Raw genomic sequence first — 19,428 nt, 5'->3', positions numbered from 1 at the left:
CTTTGTCAGCTGTCAGGAGGAGATCTACAGCCTTTCTCCCCAGTGGCCTACCTGCTCTTGAAACAGGTCCTCCAGCAGCCATGCCTCCAGAAAGAGCGCGTGGCATCACTCCTACAATGCCCAGGCAGCTATCACTCAGAACAGTCTCTTCCTTGACATGCCAGCAGCATGTGCCATGGGAAACCAGAAGCCACTGACTAGAAAGCCATTTGCTGCTCAAACCGAAGATATCTCCACTGTATATTTTTGCTATCCCAGCATCACCAGCCAAGGATTTTTTTTTCCTGAATTTGACTATAATGCACTCCAAATTTTCTAAGCTGTAGCTCTCATTAGCACCCAACCCAGGAGTCACGGAACACAAGTTAGCAGCAGGTGCAGCTTCCAGATGCCCCTTTAACTAAGAGAACCAAAAACTCACTAGAGACATGAACTGTGGGATCATGGCAAAGATCTGTTTATGCCACTGTACTTAAAGCCACCTGTGTGGGTTTCACTGTGATTCAGGGAATAGCATTAAGGAAACCACACAGTTTTTAATGTAAAGCTATGCTGCCAATCGAAGCTCAGGGTTTCATCTGGCAGCACTGAATACCAACATATGCTAAAAGCATCTCACCATAAGGGCAACTTCCACCATTTAATTTCTACCACATAAGACAAGCCTGAGGCCATTTCTGAAGGGGAATATGCAGAAGGAATTTCCTTGGATGAACTAGCCAGGTGTGGTCTGGCAGAGATACATGTTTTGCTGTTCCATGTGAAGCTGTCGGTCACCACTTGGATTACAAGGTTTTCAACAATTGCTCAACACAATAGTTCTTCCTAATTGCTGCCCAGGGAACAATATGAAAAAAAAAAAGCACCTCTTGCCCCTAAAATAAAACATAAGCAAGAACCAACTGCATTAGACTCAACTTGTTTAAGTTACAAAAATCACTTTCAAAGAAGGGTAAATTTCGCTTATTTCAAAACAAGAGGTGCCTGCATCAGGTATGTTGCCAACCTTGGTAAAGTTCACTTTAATGTCTATTACAAATAGAAGGCTAAATGACTTTCAATTCCCAAATCAGTAAGTGAACAGTTTAACAACAAAAATGTTCTAAAACAACAGTAACTTTTCAGTGCTCTCTGTTCCTAAACAAATCTCATTTTCTCACTGAACTACTGAAAACAAAGTGATAGTTTTTAAGGCAGTAAGATAAGACCAAGCCTTTAATGGGATGTTTTAGTAAGAAACTAAATGGCAACTTTCCAATTTCTTAGCCTCACTATTTAGGATGACTCAGAATTCAGAAAATAAGGGGCCAAATCCTACTAATCCACACAACAGCTTTGAAAAGTTTTTCCTCTCTGAAGGCATCCTTTTTTTTCTTCTCCAACTTCATTTATTGAGCCACGCAGAACAGGTCATTTTAAAGTTACAAAAACACATTACAGGAATAAGATAAGACTCAGAATAGCCATTATTAGAGACTCAAACTGTTTAGACAGCAGCCATCAGGCAATGCATTATGTTTAGGCAGTATGTTGTGTAATAGACTAACAGTACAAGACTGCTAAAAAGGCAAAAATTATTAATGAAATACTGTGAAAGACACAAGAGGTAAGGTAGGTAAGTCTGACACTGAACTGACTTAGGACTTATGTAACTCTTCCCATATGTTGGAGTTGTATGATGAAGTATGGACTCTACTGTATGTAGGAGAACAACTTATTACTCATGGCCCTCTCTGGGTACTTCAGTTTTCCTAGATGTCTACTGAAATTTCTGTACTGAAAATGAAGAAACAATAGACAACATCTAGCTGTAATTCTCACTGTCTTAGGAATGAAGCTACAATGAAGATCTGGCAGCCACCTGAGGTTATCTAACCACAGGATCCCAATTACGAGCTCTAACTTCTATCCTTAAATCAGTACAATTGACTTCAGACAACTGATCTTCTGGGAAGTCACAATATTGCCTGCTTGGGGCTTTTCTTGGGAAAAGATGTCTGATCACTCCCAGACAAGCAGGGTCACACTGAACTGTTCAGCTTGTATGCTGCACCCACATAGCATTTTACTCTGTACAACAAACCATTCCAGCCTTTGGAAGCCAATTTTAGTTGATGCAAGAGGAATTCAGTAATGATCAACCCACAATCAACACTATTATGGCCGCAACCAGAATCACTCACCACACACTCAGGCCCCCTAATTGATTCATTCCATTCATGTGTTGTTTCACTAACCGAATAATTACAAAGCTCAGAAATCGCCCTCTGTGCCCTTTTCCTCTGTTACAGTGAAGTCTCTATACTAATGGGTGTCTGCAGCAACGGGTCAGGACCAATGACTAACATGTAAGTACTACACTGTCACAGTGAGACGTCAAATTTTGAGTTCCAACGACAGACATCTTGTTTTGCCCACAGAAATGGGAATCATTAATCTCTAGGTGTGGAGAAAAGTTCGAGGGACATAATCACAAAACGCTTTCATGCTACAGAACACAGACAGCCTAAATAAAATACAATATACTGTTATATTCAAAAATTAAAGAATTAAAGAAGCTGACTGCATCTTTTCCAGCTGCACAAACACTGCACTGCATATTTTTGTAGACTATCACCTGCAACTTTTAAGATTGCATCAGCCTCAGATGTCTGACATATCACCTTTTCAAAGCCAGGGATTAGCCTTATCCATGGACACCACTGTCCAGTTGACAGGCTTGCTTCACACAATCACAGAATCTTAAGGGTTGAAAGGGACTCTGAAAAATCAGCCAGTCCAACACCCCTGCCAGAGCAGGACCACCTAGCGTAGGTCACACAGGAACTCGTTCAGGTGGGTTTTGAATGTCTCCAGAGAAGGAGACTCCACAACCCATCTGGGCAGCCTATTCCAGTGCTCCGTCATCCTCACAGTGGAGAAATTTTTCCTTGTATTTCTTTGGAACCTCTTAAGTTCCAGCTTGTATCCATTGCCCCTTGTCCTATCATTGGACATCATCGAGAAGAGTCTGGTTCCATACTCCTGACATCCACCCTTTACATATTTGTAAATATTAATGAGGTCATCCCTCAGTCTCCTCCAAGCTAAAGAGCCCCAGCTCCCTCAGCCTTTCATCATAAAGGAGATGCTCTACTCCATCATCTTTGTGGCCCTGCAGTGAACTCTCTCCAATAGCTCCCCATCCTTCTTTAATTGAGAGGCCCAGAACTGGACACAATAGATCAGATGTACTTTATATTCCAGATGCATTAATGATAGTTTCACTAGCATGAATGTTTCCCAGATTGCCTGGATTTCTCTGAGTAGCTTTTTAAACCAACAGACACTCACAACTACGTCACTAACAGTTCAAGAGGCATACACTCTCAGGAAAGGTTGCTGCCTCCAGTAGCTTCAACTTCTCTTTAGCAGGTTCTGTGCTAACAGTGGGCACCTGCTTCTGAGACATCTAGCACAGGCCCAGCTTTTTCAAGCACCAGGAGCCAGGAAAGGGATGAAGATACTTCTAGGCAGGATAGAGCAGTTTGATAACCTATTGTTTCAATTAGCCTGGAAAAAATGAACACCACACCTTTCTGGAGAGTCTAAACAGTGTCCCTTCTCCCTCTCTTCCTCCAGGAACTAGGCATAAAGTGCTAAAAAATGCAAAAAATCTGAAGCTAAGTTTCACATGCTGCCTAATCAGCAAGTCTTATTCAAGCTGTTGAAGGCTATCTGTTTATCAATGCATTTTGGTGCCCAGATGGATATCTCTATTGAACAGACTAGTAATTGAGTCTCCACAGTCTTGGTGACTTTTCTGAGAGTACAGGTCCATGTTTTAAAGCTAAGCATTCTCCTCAACTGCATGCACTGTTTGTTGAGCTTCATTACTTAAGAATACATTTATATCCACACCATTTTACACTTATAGTAGAATCCTTGTGCAAAAATACAACTGTCTTAGTTGCAAGGGAGTATATCTTTTATTTATAGCATACATGTCCATACCAGACATCTTAAAAAAAAAAAAAAAACACCTGGACATTGCATTGATTCTTGAAGGAGCTGTATAAAAACCCTGAGAGGTCATGGGCGTTTTCTGGGCATAGTTCCAAGGTGGCACCACTGTATCTATTCAAATTCAAAGTGCATTTATTATACTTGAATCCCAAGAGTTTTTGTTTTTATTGTGGGTAGGAATACAGGATTCCTGGCCAACACTGTGTTGCACGAGGTAGAGTCTTACTTGTTATCATGAGAACATCTAGCCCTTGTCCTTGGGCCACATCTTTTAGCAAGTGGGATAATTTCCCATCAGCATTTCTCCAACTAATCTTTTGTGGTTTGCAACTTCGCTACTCAAAGGTTGGTTGCTTTCCCATTCAAGTAATCATACAGTTCCAGGATTGTCTACGGATAAAATGATCTCCAGGACCCAAGTTATTGTATGAAGAAGCTTCAAGTATTTGCAGAGGACTCGGCTGATGGCAGTGAAAAAGTACTTCCAAAGCAGCCAAATTTACAATTCCTTGCTTTCAAGGAAACCCATACTGCATTGAAAAAGCACCAAATCTGTACACTACACGCTCTCCTAGTTCACTGTGTACTCCTAGTGCTCACTATTCTTTAAATAGCAAGTTAAAATGCTAGTCACATTGCAGTCATATATACACAGTGCACAGCTTTGTAAGGACCAGAAGGTATGCCAATACCCACACTTAACATTTCTACAACACTGTAAATTAAGCTGTTACAGAGAAATCAGAACTTACAAAGTGTTGAATAATAAACCTTAATTTTAAACCAAGAGATGTCAGAAACATAACTGGTGTCTTGCCAGAGTTCCAATCAATGACAAGATCAGCCCCCTTTAAGTAAAAGGGGAATCAACTTAGAATCATAGAATGGTAGGGGTTGGAAGGCACCTTTAGATATCATCTAGTCCAGCCCCCCTGCAGAAGCAGGTCAACCTAGATCAGGTCACACAGAAACATGTCCATGTGGGTCTTGAAGACCTCCAAGGAAGGAGACTCCACAATGTCCCTGATTAATTTTGCAGTGAGATACTTGTTTCCTTGATGTTCACATGGAGACCTGTAGAAGGTCGAATTACACTTAATTTTCTCCAGTAGGTACTCATCCCTCTGTGGATGGATTTTCACTTATTTCAGAAGGACAAGCAAGGACTTAACATTAAATTTTAACACTGATTACCATACCTTGCTCTAAGTTGGATTAAAGCAAACAACAATTTTTGTAGAAGACAGCAAAACTGTCATGGAAGCATTAACTTTTGTCAGCATGGATACTGTGGACACTGTCACCAAAATTGTGATATTTATTGTGTCTAGTATGCAAGTCATATAAAAGTGTCCTATTTATTTACAGTCTTCCACACATACCATCAACTGCCCCAAGCAGACTGCCTGGTAATACAACACCAAGCAGTCAGCTGGACCTGACTTTAAGGGCTTCACTTGAACTACAAGGCAACTGCCACTTGGCAAGCAACAGGTGAAAGTCTTCAGGTGTTGTGCCAACCAGGGCGTGCCATATCCCCTACTTGTTAATCTAGCCTGGACATCCACACAGGGAACTCTGATTTCTGTGGCAACTCCTAGGAGCAGCAGTTCTAACAAAGCCATCTTCTCTGCCTCCACCAAACTGGAAGCATGCTGCAAACACAAGCTATGAACACCAAATACCATCGTAACACTTGTCTGTTCTTAGTTTATCAAATCACTTCAGTAATATCACTGAGCTTCATGAGTTCTCCAGACTTAGCTTTAAACCGTAATTTGCTTATTAGCAGCAAGGATTTTCCATCTGCTGCCATCTTCCCTCACTTCGGTCATGATCAGAGACCATTACCTCAAGACACTGGTAGAGAAGATCATTAGTGGACTTTGGTCTAAAGTTGACTCATATGTCAGTACAGACCTCCATCCTGACAATGTTAAGAGCAAGTCACTTGGAAGCATCTATTGTGATCTTTTGTACTTTACAAATTACATACATTTTATTTGGGGGGTTGGACTAGATGATCTCGAAAGGTCCCTTCCAACCCCTACCATTCTGTGATTCTAATTCTGAAATTATCACAGTTTTCAGAGAAGTGGCTTCAAACAAAGAGAATCCAGCAAAAAAGTATTTGCCTTGGGTGTTTGTCTATTTGCCTTTGGATGTTTGTGGTTAGGGAAGTATTAATTATTTATCTTTGATACTTATCAGAAGCTTTGCAACTTGCAGCAAAACTCCCATGTACGACTCTTAACATACAATCCTACCCACTAAGCACAGCACAGATTTCTACCACATGGCATGACAAATACTTAGTTCTCTAAGGTAACTTAAAAAAATCTGGTATTGAGAATTACTCAAAATAACAACTTATGAGCCTACATACTTTATCAGCCTCTTTGGGAAAGAATATCGAAATATAATTAGTATTTCTTCCAGCTGTCACTTGTATGTGCATGGTGCTATTTTTACTGCTACAAGATGAAGGGTCCTTTAAATACCACAAAAACAACAGAAGACAGGCTCACATTCTCTCACTTCTGAGGATTAAAAATATTTACTATTCAGCAAACCATAGCTGTAATTCTTTGCAATACACTCTAATTGATGGTAAAATCTGAACAGCATTTAACATCAATTTTACTGAGCATCATATTTCAGGGCTCCAGTATTCAGAATGCATCTGGGTTTGGGTTTTTTTTTTTGGGGGGGGAAACCATAAATCTAGAGGTTAGCTTTCTGTCTTCTGCCAAAATGTATATCTCAACTCCCACAGGGCTGTGCATTTAATGATAGGACAGCATTGTTTTGCTAGACACATTAAGTCCTGAAAGCAAAATCAAGTCCTACAGAGCAGCTGAAATTTCTTCTCATTACAGCAGAAGACATTCACTCACTAGTTTTTAAGTTTGCTTTAATTCCTTAAGCCTTGCAAAGTTTTGCTGACCCCTCCTCAAAATAAAAGTAGTTGACTTGTGTTGCCTGATGTGAAGAGATGCATCCTGCAAAGAACCCATCCTGATAAACCAGCTAAACAGGGATTAAAAAAATTGCAATCATATATTATTTAGCCCCTACTGATCATCCTACAGCCCAACTGTTATGCTCAGACTTCATGAGATTATCAACATCCAGCAACTGTAGGCTTTGAAGGAGTTTTTACATTTGTCTTGTTGAAACGAGATCTTTAGATAGCCTCCTCCAACCTAAACAATAATATAAACTAATAACTATTTTCAAATCAGTGCTTCCTTCTATTTCAAAGTGAACAACTAGATGCAAATATGAAAACATAAGATTCCTCATGAGGTTTTACAACCACGAAATGACAGCTAGAACACAAAGAGGAAGATTAGAATACGGTACTTGAGAGGCAGTGGGCCAACTTCAAAAGCAGAAGGTAGCAGCATCCAGATATTTACCTACTCTTACCTCTTCAGGTTTGTACATGTCATTAAGAGAAATCTGACAAGATCAGGCTCAATATCACCCCACAGCAGTTTTGGGATACTCGCATCAGCTCTCTCCCTCTCACCTACAGGTGTCCACCTGCCAACTGCCTGCCCCTTGCCACGCAGCCCTGGCCACCTGCCACCAACAGTATCTTCTCAACAGTAGTTAGCCGCTATCAGCCTGGATAAGCTGTAGGCCGTGGAAAACCTGCCAGGGACAAGCCAAAATACCCAAGCAAAGGCAACTGAGCTGCAAGGAGAAACTAAGAACCCGTACCTGCTGCCATTTTCCTCCAAGTCAGGTGCAAAGCAAACTTTATACAGCAGCCATGCCTTGCACCAGTTTACCTAGTGCAAATTAAGAGAGGCTTAGGGCAGCATTTTTGCTAACACCATACTCATTCAGGCCCATTGGTGTACATCATACACCAGAAATACACACACCAGAGGCAGCTGATGCTACAGCGTAGAGTTGCCGGCAGCTGCTGCCATAGCCAGTACCAGGAGCATACGTTGAGCTTTTTGAAGAGCTTCCTGCTGTAAGCAGATCAATCCTATGGTAACAGAGGATCCCTAGCATCCAGAGGATTCCTATCAAGTTCCGTATATTTTTCGTGCCTCCAGAAGATAAGTGGATACATCTACTAATTGTCCTTTCAATGCTTGCCTGTAACAGCCATTCCAGGGCCAGGGACTGAATGAAAGCCACAAGAATAAGCACAGAAGTGAGGAGAAAAAAAAAAAAAACAAACTCACAAGCAAAGTTCAAGAAAAGTAAACAAGAAAGGAAATCAAGGAACAATATTCTACTTGTTATTTTTATGCTCTTTTTATACCTTCCATTTCTTCAAAGCATCACAGGGCCCAAAACCCAAGGTGAGCTATAGACATTCATCATGGCCCATGGAAACCCTGCCACTCCTTCCCTTTCCAAAGCCTTTAACTATTTCCTCCCATTAACAGCAGAGCCCAAATCTTTTTCCACCCCAACATTAAGTTCAAGTTAACCAACAACATAATTTCCAGTTAAGCAGATGATCCATGGCATGAGAGATTTGCAGTTTTGTGAATATCAGCACAGATCATGAGATGGGTAGAGCTCAGAAGTGAGACAGAACAGCACTGACCATGCCGGTCTGCTCTCTGCCAGTCCTACGGACTGCTACATGCCAAGCCTGCTGAAGTGCTGCTAACATATTCTTGTTAAAAAAGAGGGCAATGGAGGAACACTCCTTTTGGTAGATCATGCAAGTTCCCTGTTTAGGAAGACAGAGCCCAGCTGACAGTATACAAGGTCAAAATGCCACAGCCAAACCTTCAGGGCAGAATCTGTCCAGCTGAAGATGTATAAAGGACACAGTCTCCAACTAGAGTCCTACTGCATCCCAAAACTCCCAGTAAGCCACAGGTGGGCCAGTCTTGTTCAACATATTCATCAATGACCTGGATGAGGGGACAGAGTGTACCCTCAGCAAGTTCCCTGATGACACCAAACCAGGAGGAATGGTTGATTCCCCAGAATGCTGTGCTGCCATTCAGTGGGATCTCGGCTGGCTTGAGAGTTGGGCAAAGAGGAACCTCATGAGGTTCAACAAGGACAAGTGCAGAGTCCTGCATCTGGGAAGGAACAACCCCATGCTAGGGGTCAAACTGCTGAAGAGCAGCTCTGCAGAGAGAGACTTGGGAGTCCTGATTGATAATAAAGTAACCATGAGCCAGCAATGTGGCCAAGAAGGCCAATGGCATCCTGGGATGCATCAAGAAGAGTGTGGCCAGCAGGTCGAGGGAGGTTCTTCTCCCCCTCTACTCTGCCCTGGTGAGGCCTCATCTGGAGTCCTGTGTCCAGTTCTGGGCATCCTCAGCTCAAGAGGGACAGGGAAGTGCTGGAGAGAGTCCAGCGCAGGGCCACCAAGACGACCAGGGGACTCGAGCATCTTTCATATGAGGAAAGACTGCAGGAACTGGGGCTGTTTAATCTGGAGAAGAGGAGATTGAGCGGAGATCTTATTAACATTTATAAATACCTAAAGAGTGGGTGTCAGGATGTTGGGACATCCCTTTTTTCTATAGTAGCTCGCAACAGGACAAGGGGTAATGGGATGAAGCCGGAACACAAAAAATTCCACTTAAATATAGGAAAAAAAACATTTCACCGTGAGGGTGACAGCAGTGGCACAGGCTGCCCAGAGGGGTTGTGGAGTCTCCTTCCTTGGAGGTCTTCAAGACCCGCCTGGATATGTTCCTATGCGACCTGATCCAGGTGAACCTGCTTCTGCAGGGGGGGTTGGACTGGATGATCTCTAAAGGTGCCTTCCAACTCCTACTATTCTATGATTCTATGACTCCCTTCTCCTGACTGCTAGTACAGGACATGCCCCGAGGGTGAAGGAGGAATGCCTTGAGTACCAGAACTGGGCTAACAGCTGGCTGCTCTGCTGAAGACTAGCACTTGATAGAGGAAAACATAGGAAGGTAACAAAAAAATCCTTGTTACTCATGAGCTAGAGGGTCCTGAAAGACCTAAAGAAATTGCAACACTCGGTTGCAAAGCAAAGATCTTTCCTGGGAAAGCATATAAAGTGGCACTTGGCAGACAAGGGAAAATCCATGCTCAGAGAGGTGAGGAGTCATACTTGGTCATATACCTTTCCCACCTCCTGACTTTATTCTGGGCAAGAAGGGGCTGTAGAGATGGAAGAGAAAGAACCCATGACTTCTGTGAACCTCTGCTGACCTCCAAGCTATAGAGGCAAATGCAGTTCCCTGGGTGCCCTTTCTTCCCTCAACTGCAGTCCTATAGAAGCATAGAAGCAATGCCTGCTCCAGGCCACAAAGCAGTTCACGAGTACCTCAGGATGACCAGTAAGGGCAGTGCTGTCCAGCCTTCCTCAGAATACACCAGTTCAAGTGTCTCCCTTTTAAACTCTATAGGATGACACTTTCTGTGCATGTTTTTCTTAGCAGGTGCCTCAGGTTGAATATTGCAGTTTTAAAGCTAAGTGCATTCTCCCTTCTGTATTTGATCCTGCATAGCTAGACTTTGTAATCTATTTGAAATACAAACTTTTCAGATCTAAGAATTGGGTGGTTTATCCTAAATTCTTTTTTCAAGAATGCTAATGCATGCATCTTTAATGCTATTCATGTTGCATTTACATTTCTGAATGATTTTATTATTCACTAAAAACTATATCCGAATAGAAGAAGGAGGTAGAATACTATCACTTATTCAAAACAGACTGCATTTTTAAAATCATCCGCAAGACCATTATTTAGAAAAGTTTCCCTGAAACACTGATCAATTTGAAAACTGACAACTTCTGTGCTCCTTCTGGAACATTAAACTCCATACAGTTACTTTAAATTTACAATGCTGCATGGAACTGGTAACTCTGAACTTCCAGTAAAAGGTCTGCTTGCTTTGTTTCTTGTCCCAGAAGCAAGGAAAACAAAGTGATGCAACCAAAGTGTAACATTACTTTTGTTAATACCTGCCGGCTGCCACAGTACAAGTCAGGTAACATTCAGAAGTATTCCTTGATATAATCAAACCCAAGCTACTAGGGAAACAAAAAGTTTTGTTAACCTGAGTTCCCAAACCACAGGCAACTCACATGAGCATTCACCTTCACAAAATGATGTTTAACTTAATGCCAACACATTCCTGAAAGACACAATATTAAGATAGAAAATCTGGAGATCTGGGAGACTGTACTGTAAAAAAAATAAAATATAAATAGATATATCAACATACTTCCATCATTGTTCATTTCAGAGGAAAGTTGACAGGGACTTAGATGCATCTGTGACTGCTGACTACTGAGGCACTACAGCATCATTTGAGTGCTGGGAAACCTATAGTGAAACTTACTGATTAAAGGCAATTTTATTTTTTAAAATTACATTAGCATTAGACATTTTGTTGAGACATGCATGTCTTTGATAAAGACATGGTGGAAAAAAAATGATAAAACAAAAGAAAAAAAAATGCAAATATGCACCAGCAGCGCAGGAATTAATGTCAAACTAGTCATCCTTCTAGGCAACATCCTACCTGAAAGTAATTGCAACAGATGCTCCACACCAAAGGAACTGTCTTGACAGGAAATATAGCAACAATAGCAATAAAGCAATTACATATCTTGGGGACTCAACATAGCTACACCAAGACCAGTCACCTTCTTTTTTAAAAAGAGTGTAAAGGCAGCCTGACAGTGAAGTGCGGGAAGTTTAGAACCAATAGCACTTTCTTCCCCTTGTAAAAAAGTGCAGGTAGGAACCCTGGCTAACCTTCTGCTGCTATCCAAAGTATTAAGTCATCCTTATCAGAACCATGAAATTCCAACATGACTATTTTCTTTTCCGCTTTAAGAAGTATGCCCCTAAGCATGGTTCCTCTCTCAACTGTTTGTTACACACACATGCTTTGTAGGAAAAAAGCATTTCAAAGGGCAACATGCGATGAAATTTCAACAGTATAATGTTTTGTTTCAATAGTGGTTCACATTGGCCTGGCTGTAAGAGTGAAAACAACTCCAGAACAGCTTGCTTGTAGGGAGAGAGTAGGAGCAGTATGACTTGCACTGCAAGTGGGAGTCACTTCACAGTCACTAACCCACCCTTGTTCTTCCCTTACTCATTCATCCGAATTGCACGAAAGCCCCTTTTCAAGTCACAAATTAAGGTAACCTGGACGCTCCTCGTGCTATACAGCAAAGTAAAACGTTGCCTGACTCCAGAGACTTCCAGACCCATTTTCCAGACACAGTGTGAGCATCTCAGATGCCATAAGCACCCTCAGCGTTGACTTCACCCATTTACATTTCCACTGTCCTGCAAGACAGACAAACACTGCCCTTCCCAGAAGTTTGAGGCACAAAAGCAACTCGCCCTCAACTTTCAGCACACCCGTCAAACAGCCGTTGAAGTAGCGGCCCCCCGCGGGCAGGCCGACAGGCTGCCACCTCGTTCTCCCGACCCGTCCCCAGGCTGCGGGGACTGTGACATGCCAAGCGAAGTCGCGAGAGAGACGGGGCTCGGCCCGAAGTTGGGGCAGCCCGAGAAGGCGGTCGCCCACTCACCTGGGGGCAGCTGGAAATTGGCCGGTAACTGGAGGGTGGCCGTGGGCGGCCCCTTGGGCATCACCGGCCGCGGGCCCCCGGGGGCGGACGCCCGCGCCACCAGGGCCGCCACGGGGGCGGCCGGCGGGCGCGGGGCGGCGGTGGGCGCCGTGCCGCCGGGGCTGCCCCTTTCGGGCGCCGGGCCCGCGGCGGGGCCGGAGAGGAGCCCTGCGGGCGGCGCGGCGGCCGCTTGCTCCGAGTGCCCGCCGGCAATCAGCCTGACGGCGGCCGCCGCCGAGGTGTTCATGGAGGAGGAGGCGGCGAGGGCACAGGGAGAAGCCGCGTCGCGTAGAGCCCCACACTGCTCCGTAGCATGGCGGGCGGGGAACGCTCAGGAGCTGCTCTGGCCACCGACTCGCTCGCAGAAACACATGGTGGCCCCGCGCTGCCGGCTCTCGGGCGCCGTGCACGTGGGCCCAGTCGGCCCGGCCTCCTCTAACGGCGGCGGGAGGGAGGGAGGGAGGGAGGGACGGAGGGAGGGCGGGCGGGAAGAAGAGGGCGGGCGGAGGGCGGGCCCACACCACCGGCGCGCCCCACTGCGGCGGCGGCGGCGGCGGCGGCAGCAGCAGCGGCAGCAGCACCCGGCGGGGCACCACCACTCCCCAGAGACCACCCGATCACGGCGCGCCCCCACCCGCCGTGTTTATGGAGCCATGCGGACTCCCCGCGCAGGCGCTGAAGCTCGGGTGGGGCGGGTCCGGTGCTGAGGAGAAAGTTGGCGGTAGCCCGAGAGGGCACTGCGGCGGTTCGGGTTTGAGGTTCATGTTAGAGAGGAGGATGATGATTCTCACTCCTGCCAGAGGCTACGTGGCCCCGCTGGGTACGCGACGCAGCCTCCGTGTCACTGCGGGATCCGACTCCCAGCTGCCGCCGGGTAGCAGCGCCTGCCTGCGCCCAGAGCCCCCAGCTCCGGTTTTAGTCAGTGGAGGAGGCTGAGTTAGGGTGACCGCAGCAGGGCGGGCCTCCCCGCCGGCCCCCCCTCTTCTCCGCATCATCCCTAGGCCCTTCTGTCTGCGCTGTGTCTAGGGGTTGCAGGTGCCCTTGGAGCTCCTTCGATTCCAAAGGAAGCCCCAGTCAGTCTAAGAAGTTCTCCAGATCACGATCAGATCAGTAGCAGAGCTGAACTTGCTGTCAGGTCTAAAAGGTGCAAGCATTGCCTACCTGCAAGGATGGAGAGAGCAAAGTCGATCCATTTGACCTTCAGACCCAGGGATGCATTTGTAGAGGCTGAGGAAAAACGTGCAGCTTGCTCCCCTTGCAAGGCAACCATAATCATTATAGGATACATGCAATAGAGCTTTGAAAAACAATTTTCCAAGTAGAACTGAAAGTTTTTGCTCATTTGGTGGGAATGTCAGCATGACCTTCAGTAATTGCATTTTGAGGTTTTTTGCGTATCGTAGCAAAGTTTGGGCCAAGTTTCAGTAATTTTTGAAGCATGCACATGCTCTTTACCTATAAAACTTAAGGGGCATTGCACATCTGCCCAACTTGAGCGCAATGATTATAAAAATGAAGGCCTAGTGTACAGTTCATTACAGTGGTCCCCCCTCAAAAAAGGCACAAAATCCATCAAAATATTAGGATAGCCAAAGATAATTTTAATTGCTCATCTATTAAGCATCCTTTGCAGCTATGTTTTTCAGGTAGAAAAGTAGACAATAAATTCTAATACATGATGATACCTGCTGCTTGCAAGTTTATCAGACTGCAGGAGCAAAGTAAACATTCTTCTCTTGACCATTTCCGTTCACAACTTTGCTTGATTTCACAGTATTGTTGCTTTAAAGTCAGCAGCAACTGAAACAGCTACAGAACAGAAATCACTTGAGACGAGAACTGAAAGTATGTGGAACGCAGCATAATTTCTAGTGTTTTCACCAGACAGGTAACTGTACCCTCGTGAACTCCACTAGTACAGGTAACAACAAGCATGAAGATAAGTTACACGGACCAGATGGATAAGTACCTTAATCCTTTATATGCATGTCAAGTTCATTCTACCATGCTTTCACCACTACTGTTCTGTTAAAGCAAGCAATCACACCTGCATTTGCAAAGTCCCAGTTAAGAAACATGATGCCACAGAAGCCTATATTTGGATACACAAAAAACCCTTTTGGATTTAGGATCCAAACACATTATTTGCTCTCACACACAGCATTCTCTCCCCCTTATCACCACAGCTCTTGCCTCGCCTCAGCTCTCACCGTGCCTACCATTCCAGAAGAAACTCAGACCAGAATCCCAAAGCAGCAAAAGCAGTGGCAGCAGCAATGGCTACAGTTATAGTGGAAGATGTGGCGATGGGATAACACAGGCAAGCAGTTTCTGTACCCCGTAGAGCTCTGCGAAGTCTGAGCAAACTACATCACTTCTTACTTGTGAAGCTCTGTCACACAGAAAATAAAGTCCAGGGTACAGTGAGTAACCTATATGCCAGCAGATGCTCAGAGACCAAGAGACAGGGAAACTTCATTTCCAGCAGAGACCAACAGTTACTGATGGTACAAGGAGGAGAGTGCAAGGGAAGGCACTATGTCCACTGTTCTTGGACTTCAGGAAGAACAGAGTTGGCATATTAAGGCCAAGTTTTTCTCTTCTTGTGACCATTCAACCTCAGAAGGAATATGAGATCTCCATGCAAATGTTCAGGAGTGAAAGTGTACCTGGAAGAGAGAAAAAGAAAGAGACGAAGAAGACAGAAGTATATGCACTGAAGCTGTGAGGTGTGACAGTGTGAGAACAAGCAGAAAATAGTGAGAGAAAAACATAAGGAGGCTGCGAACAGAGCAAAGGAAGTGATTGTAAAGAAAACTCAGGAGAAGGTAAGCACAATGATAATAAAGAGGGGGGAAAAAAAAACCCCAAAAAACCCAAGGAAAATAAAACACTGGATGAAGCCCAGAAGCTTTAGAAATGTGCATATCTTAAAAAAAAAAAAAAAAATACTAGGCTATAAGTGCCATAAGTGTCCTCTCCAAACAAAGCAGATGAACCTATCATTCTCTGAAAGGACACAGGAAATAGAAGGAATTGTCCTTTTTTAACACTGGAAAATGTGTTAGAAGATATTATCAGTGTGCAAGGGACAAAGAATATGGAATTTTAAAGCTATTTTCATAACTGAACAGGTTACAGCACACATAAGTTACTTTTGTTGCTACCTGGAGTTTGGGGTTTTTTTTTAATCTTTAATTTCTTGGGTGACTGCTACCACCTATACGTTGAAAAAAGCTTTTAACTAATCGTTCTTGTCTACAACTGTTTTCCTCAACACCTTGTCCAAGACATACTGATAAACAGAGTAACTGCTTTTCAAAGAAGCTGAAGGTATGTCTAGCTTTTCATCCATGAATGCCCAGTCTTGGCAAAATGACATGCTTTACTACTTCAAGTAACTTGTGAATGGACTCATCTGACATTCACATGGAAGTATCTACTTTACTTTTCAGACATAGGAAAGCATTACTGTAAACACAAATTCTGATTTCCCTCCCAGGAGTTATTATATATTGCCGGTAGTTTGGTCTGTATAGCCCCTTCCAACAGCTAAGACTTAGATAGTGCTTACTGAATTGGTCTCTGCTGATCTAAGCTTTCTTGAGGCTTTCAAATAGGATATTTAAAACACAAATCAATTACCCATCCTGCAGAATTTCTGTACAGACAGCAGGCCTAAACTCTTCCAAACACAGAGCTTTATAAATAAAGTTCTTAGATCTTAAGTCAGTTTCACATGCCACATGTTTTAGTTTCTTACAACTCCATAAAATCCATCTAATATGCTTCAGGATTTTTTAACCTGTCAGTGATCCTTTTTACAAAACTTTTATTTCCTTTATGGCTGATAAATCATCAATTAAATACAACCAGCAAATTAGCTGGAATGAGAAAGGTGTAATATCTGCCTTAAGCTTTTCTTAAATGACAAAGACTCGGCAGCATTGTGGAATTAACTTAGGCATGCAACAGCAACATGAAGGGAAAGCATATGTGTGAAGATTCAGTCTCCTTAAAGTAGTTAATTGTAATGGGGAAAAAAATAATAAAAGCTTACCATGAAACAAGTTAAATAGTAACAAAGAACATTAGCTCTTCAGGAAAAGATGCTGAAAGAAATGAGACAGTGTAGATAAGAGCAGTAAAAATCAGGGAGTAGAAAATTTCATTTAAAAATAAAAGCAAGAATGAGTTAGTTGGAAATGCAGGATTAGAAGATACAACCAAAAAGATTAAGTAATGGGACTAGAGTTGCAAATGTGAATCTATTTACTAATGAAAATGGCCAAGTGAAATCACAACTGGCTATTTGATATCCTCAGTAACCACGCCTCTACATTAAGTTTGTAATTTGAGTACACTTTTTCTGCTGTTTTATTTGTCTCGACTCTTAATCTTTTATGGAGGTGCCTGTCCTTTGAACATTCAGGTCACAAATGCCAAACCAAACACTACACTTATTTATAGAAGTCAAACTCTTTGTTCGATGAGGTACGCTGCAGCTTTAAAACCTAATAAAACATCTGAAAGTACAACAAAATAATTAGGCATATATTTTAATGTTTTCTAAGCTATAAAGCTTGGTTGACTGTACGGAGCTACTAATAACAAGAGAGCTAATTGAACAAGGGGCTTAGCCATACAGTGAGGCATGTGAAGTCCCAGCAAAAGAAAGGCTATTTGAGTGTGCACAGCTCCTGATGGTTTGAGGAACCCAAAGCTACATTATGAAGCCACAGAAGGGATCTGATGAGGTAGGAACGTCAGGGAAGCACAGAGAGATGGGTAGCTGAAAATATACAGGAAACATGTACAATTAAAATGCCTCTGCAAAAAAGACTCACAGTATTAAAGGCACTGCTATTTGGTACAAAAATATTCTCAGTGGAACACAGAGTAAAAAAAACCAGTTAAGACTTAGCATTTTAAGAATTGCATAACTGCATTAAGAAGTTGTACTGGATGTCACTTGCCATCCAGTAAAATTCACTAGAAGAAAGTAGTTTTATCACTGAAGCCACATGGCCTGTAGTAATACAGCACTATGTAAAGTGCCATTGCTAATCTACTTTCATTAATAATGTACGGCATTGCAACACTTTGTAAATTAAACAGAACACACAGATCAGAACTGTACTGGACTCACAGTACCACCGAGCAGTAATTATCCCATTTGCAAAAAGTTACAGTAGAAAACCTAAACCAAAAAAATCTATTCTAAAAGATTTTACATATCTTGTACCAACACTAACCGGGGGCAAGCATCAGCTTCTTGAAAACATATCAGTAGCCTTTTGTGGCAAATACATGTCCAAGGAAAAAAGAAGAATATGTGAATATATGTCCCTTTGCACAGTGCAGAATGAATGAGTGTATTTGGTTTAGCACAATTGTAGCTCCATCAAGTTGCAGGAAAACTACAGAACCTGTCAGCTTAAGAAACAAGTTAATTCAGCAGCTCTGTGCCCTGTAGACAATTACTGCTTCATAGAACCTTAAAAGCATCATAACAGCTATTGTAATTGTTTTGTGACTTAGGTATTTTTCTCTTATTCTTCTGAGATTCTTTTTCGTTTCTGCAACTCGCATTTCAATATCTTTTGCACTAAGAATCTGAGTAAGACAAAATTATTAGTACCACTGATTTCCAATTACAGTGTTCCATTTAGTTGCACTCCATCACAAAAGCTGTGCTGTGAAATGCTTGTAAAGCATTGCAAAGTAATGCAGTCAGAGTCAGACTTCTGAATCAGATGACAGTGAATTAAGAGACTGTTGGCAACCAACAGTGGAGTTCCCTGAGGGGCTAAATGGGGCTGTGTCCCTTTCCCCTCTCTTAGCACCAGCCATGATAGTGCTGAGCAAAAGCTGTAGCATGAACTAAACCAGTAAAATCTAAAATAAAATTGGAGAAATCTAATGAAATTCAACAAGGGCAAGTGTAGAGTGTTGCATCTGGGAAAGCATAACCCCACATACCAGTACAGGCTAGGGAATGAAATCTTAGAGAGTGGTATAGTGGAAAGGGACCTGGGGGTCCTGGTGGGCAGCAGGATGAGAATGAGCCAGCAATGTGCCCCCATGGCCAAGAAGGCCAATGGCATCCTGGGGTGTATTAGAAGGGCTGTGGGCAGTAGGTCAAAAGAGGTTCTCCTCTCCCTCTACTCCACCCCTGTGAGACCATATCTGGAATATTGTGTCCAGTTCTGGGCCCCTCAGTTCAAGAAGAACAGGGAGCTGCTGGAAAGAGTTCAGCACAGGGCCATAAAGATGATGGAGTAGAGCATCTCCCTCATGATGAAAGGCTGAGAGAGCTGGGGCTCTTTAGCTTGGAGGAGACTGAGGAGTGACCCCATTAATGTTAACAAATACATAATGGGTGGGTGTTGGGAGGGTGGAGTCAGGCTCTTCTCAGTGATGTCCAATGATAGGACAAGGGGCAACAGATACAAGCTAGAACCTAAGAAGTTCTAATGAAATATAAGGAAAAACTACTTCACTGGAGCACAGGAATGGGCTGCCCAAATGGGTTGTGGAATCTCCTTCTCTGGAGACATTCAAAACCCACCTGGACAAGTTCCTGTGTGACCTACTCTAGGTGGTCTTGCTCTGGCACGGGGGTTGGACTAGATGATCTTTTGAGGTCCCTTCCGACCCTTAAGATTCTGTGATTCTGTGAATTGCAGATAAATTAAAACTGTTGTTGGGGTTCACTTTACTCCCTAAAACAGACTAGAATTCTATTGTAGCATATAGAATGTCTTCCCATTCTTTCATGTTGTGCTCTGGTGTTAAACAAGCTCAAATATCAGTCAGAACTACAGTCCATTAGGTACTTTGCAAAATTT

General features: G+C 43.2%; 1 protein-coding gene across 1 annotated transcript in view; it reads right to left on the bottom strand.

The window, feature by feature from the left end:
* The window catches only part of TAF4B (TATA-box binding protein associated factor 4b), a 77,490-nt gene extending 64,666 nt beyond the window's left edge, over positions 1-12,824 (bottom strand). Inside the window, exon 1 of the mRNA XM_061995533.1 lies at positions 12,539-12,824. Within this exon, the coding sequence (XP_061851517.1) occupies positions 12,539-12,824 (286 nt within the window). The remainder of the gene's footprint in view (positions 1-12,538) is intronic.
* Between the last annotated feature and the right edge of the window lie 6,604 nt (positions 12,825-19,428).

This window comes from Colius striatus, chromosome 4 (assembly GCF_028858725.1).
Source record: "Colius striatus isolate bColStr4 chromosome 4, bColStr4.1.hap1, whole genome shotgun sequence".
NCBI lineage: Eukaryota > Metazoa > Chordata > Aves > Coliiformes > Coliidae > Colius > Colius striatus.
The sequence above is the reverse complement of the archived record's forward strand: the minus strand, read 5'-3'. Positions and strand labels throughout refer to the sequence as shown.